Raw genomic sequence first — 3,023 nt, forward strand, 5'->3', positions numbered from 1 at the left:
GTCACAGACAAAGTTAACTGTGTTAATCTTGTTGTTAAGTTGTACTACCAGTTTCACACACATCCTAGTGACCTATAATAATTACATGTTATCTGTTAGGCTGATATGCTGTTTATATGTGCCACAGTGATTAGTTGTAGATTGGAGGTGATTATCAATCAGTTTCTCTGTTAGAATGTCAAGGTTATGGTTTTACTGTAGCCTTCAATATGTGCGGCATTTACTTCCTAGGCATTTGTAGATCACCTCTTTACAGTAAGACATTTCTAGAGTCTTGAATGCATTGTTAATGTGTGTTTTTTTAATATCTACCACTGGTACAGATAATACACATTCCTACTCTAGACTTGCTTTGCTGTGCTGTATGTTAAGTTTCAGTATCAGGTTTATTGTACTCTATATTTAAAATATTTTTACTGCTTTAACTTGTGACCCAGGACCAGGTTATCATAGTTAAAAAAAAAAAAAAGTAGTGTAATGAGGATACAACCACTTCATACACCAGACTTCTGTAACACGATGTGCATTCAACTTGAGTCAGCTGTTACTCTCCAGCGCCTGCACAGCACTACAACAAAGTGTGGAGATGGTCTGGTGATATTTAATTTTATATTGAACAGAGGATATAGTTTTATATAAAATATGCTTTATGAGAAGTCATTTTTTCCACATAATTATTAGAAATTGCTTGTAAAAAGGTGTTTGCTAGGTACAAGGGTCCAAACTAACTGTTTGCTGTGGATCAAGACCAGTAACTCCTGTGTGCGAAGTAACATTACTTTAAATGACTCTGGTGGCTTTGGAGAGAGATATATAAACACTTCAGTCTTCTGTCAGAAGGGCTGTATGATGGTAAAGTAAAGCAGAATATTATGTGGTCTTTTTGAAAGGTGGCTAAAATAATAATTTGTTGCTGCCCCTGTCCGTGTTGGTGCTTCTCCAAACTGGGAGCGTGCTGACCGCTGTCTACTGTAGGTAATACACTGACTATGAATGAGTACTTCATACAACCCCGCTTAGAAAACCCCAAACTATCCCTTTAATATCCAATTTTTCAGTAACCTCATTAACATTTAACATAATTATATACATTTGATGTTAAACTGTAACTCTTAGCACCTGTCACACAAACACTCTCTCGTCACCTAAAACATTTCCCCTGTAAACATGGCACTTAGGACCAGGTCGGATACAGGGCTAATATTAAACATGTATTACAGCTAGAAAGAAACATAAATACACGTTAGATAATTTCTTAAAGTTATGTACATTTAGGTGAGCTGCTTTCTATATACAGACGGGACACAGCAATCACAGGATGTGCAGCAGGATAGCTCATTAACTGAAATGCTGAATAGCAAGAATCTATCTGCTTTGTATCGCCTCAGATCCCATTTCCACGATGATATTTGCTTCCACAAGCGTTTGACAGTCACACTGTTGATTTGGCCTGATAATAGTGGAGCTGCTTTGCTATATTGGCAGAGTAATTTTATAAAGGATACTGTGTAGCCTGGCGCACTAAATATACCAGACACAGCTGGTCATATTAAAACATCTTGTGGTTAAGACCAGACACTCACCTTATTGTCAGCTACATCATATGAGACTGAGAAGTTGACCATTAGATCGGCATAGAGGCACAACTTGCCGTCTTTGTCTTTGACGTTCACCTCAGTGCCATGTGACAGCTGGAACACTGAAATTACACAAAATGAAAATTGACTCAGTTTTTTTCTACTGTAATTCATTATTAGTCCAGTTAGGTTTAAAAGGTTACTCTCTTCATTGAAAGTAAAGGTGGAAAAGAACATGGAGACTCCTGGAAACGTATATAAAGTCTGACTGTTCCTGAGTAAGAACCAACACATGTTTAGGCAAATAACCACCCGGTCAGTAAGACCATCCTCCAGCACTGGATGACCTCCACACTGAATGCCATGTATTAAAATCTAACTTGGCTCGGGCAATCTCCAATTTAATTTCAGGTACCTAATTCAATGTACAAAAAGCCATTTCAGCTTGCAAAATAATAATATTCCACACAGCTACTTTTACCTGTCACATACGTGTATTTATTTCTTGTGTATGCAAAGAAATCACATGACCCAACGTTTACTAAAGAGGACAACAAGAAAACATCTTAAAATGACACTATACTCTTCGTAAAACCTTTTCAGTCACACTCGCAACCAAGCCCTGTACCTTTCCACTGGCTGTAAGAAACTGTATACAATTTAAAGGCGAGAGGCCAAGGTCCATTCAGATTGACTAAATGTTTGACCGAATGCATTGTCATAAACTCACCGACAGCTGCCTGCCACAATCTTCCAAGTAACATAAACTTATAAATCACCTAAGATGAACTCAAACTCACATTTGTGTGTGACCTTGCTATAAAAACACTACGTGGTTTAACTGCGTATACACAGTAAACCCCCTCTGATGGACATCACGCAGTAGTGCTCTTTGAGCTGAATGTTTTTTTTATTCCTAGGATGGTGAAGGCATCACATGGTTGTCCAATGATCATGCGTAAATAGAGTAAGAAGTACTGCTTTTTCATTTCAGGGTCATTTAAGAACAGTCCTTACTGCCTGAAGTCAAGCAGCAAAAGCAGAGTGACAATGTGCAAATACTACAGACACATTTTGTGGTGAAACAAACGTCCTTCACTGTATGGGCCTCTTTACAATAAATATAAAAATAAATAAGTATACCCACTTCTCCAGGCACCACTACACCACTGAAAACAGTGTATTTTTCACTGTAGGGCCAGGTCCTGACACACAGACACAGTTTGTGATAATGTATGATAAAAACATTGTATGGTAATAAAAACATTGTATGGTAATAAAAACATTTGCAGTGATAATGTATGATAAAAACACTGGAGGAGAACTTTCGAGAAAAACGACCCAACTATAACCTTTAACCTTTGTGTTAACGCTAGCTCACCATCGCACCCAGTGAATGTAACATTATCTACAATCCAGTTGATTCCCTCGGGATAAATAAAGTAT

The 3,023-nt window shown here is 37.7% G+C and overlaps 1 protein-coding gene across 1 annotated transcript in view; it reads right to left on the reverse strand.

The window, feature by feature from the left end:
* Nucleotides 1–3,023, reverse strand: part of lamp2 (lysosomal-associated membrane protein 2) — a gene marked incomplete in the record, with an annotated part of 12,958 nt that overhangs the window by 8,823 nt on the left and 1,112 nt on the right. Inside the window, 1 exon segment of the mRNA XM_035669561.1 lies at nucleotides 1,584–1,699. Within this exon segment, the coding sequence (XP_035525454.1) occupies nucleotides 1,584–1,699 (116 nt within the window).

This window comes from Morone saxatilis, unplaced genomic scaffold, assembly GCF_004916995.1.
Source record: "Morone saxatilis isolate NCDOM2014 unplaced genomic scaffold, NCSU_SB_2.0 Contig22, whole genome shotgun sequence".
NCBI classification, from domain to species: domain Eukaryota; kingdom Metazoa; phylum Chordata; class Actinopteri; family Moronidae; genus Morone; species Morone saxatilis.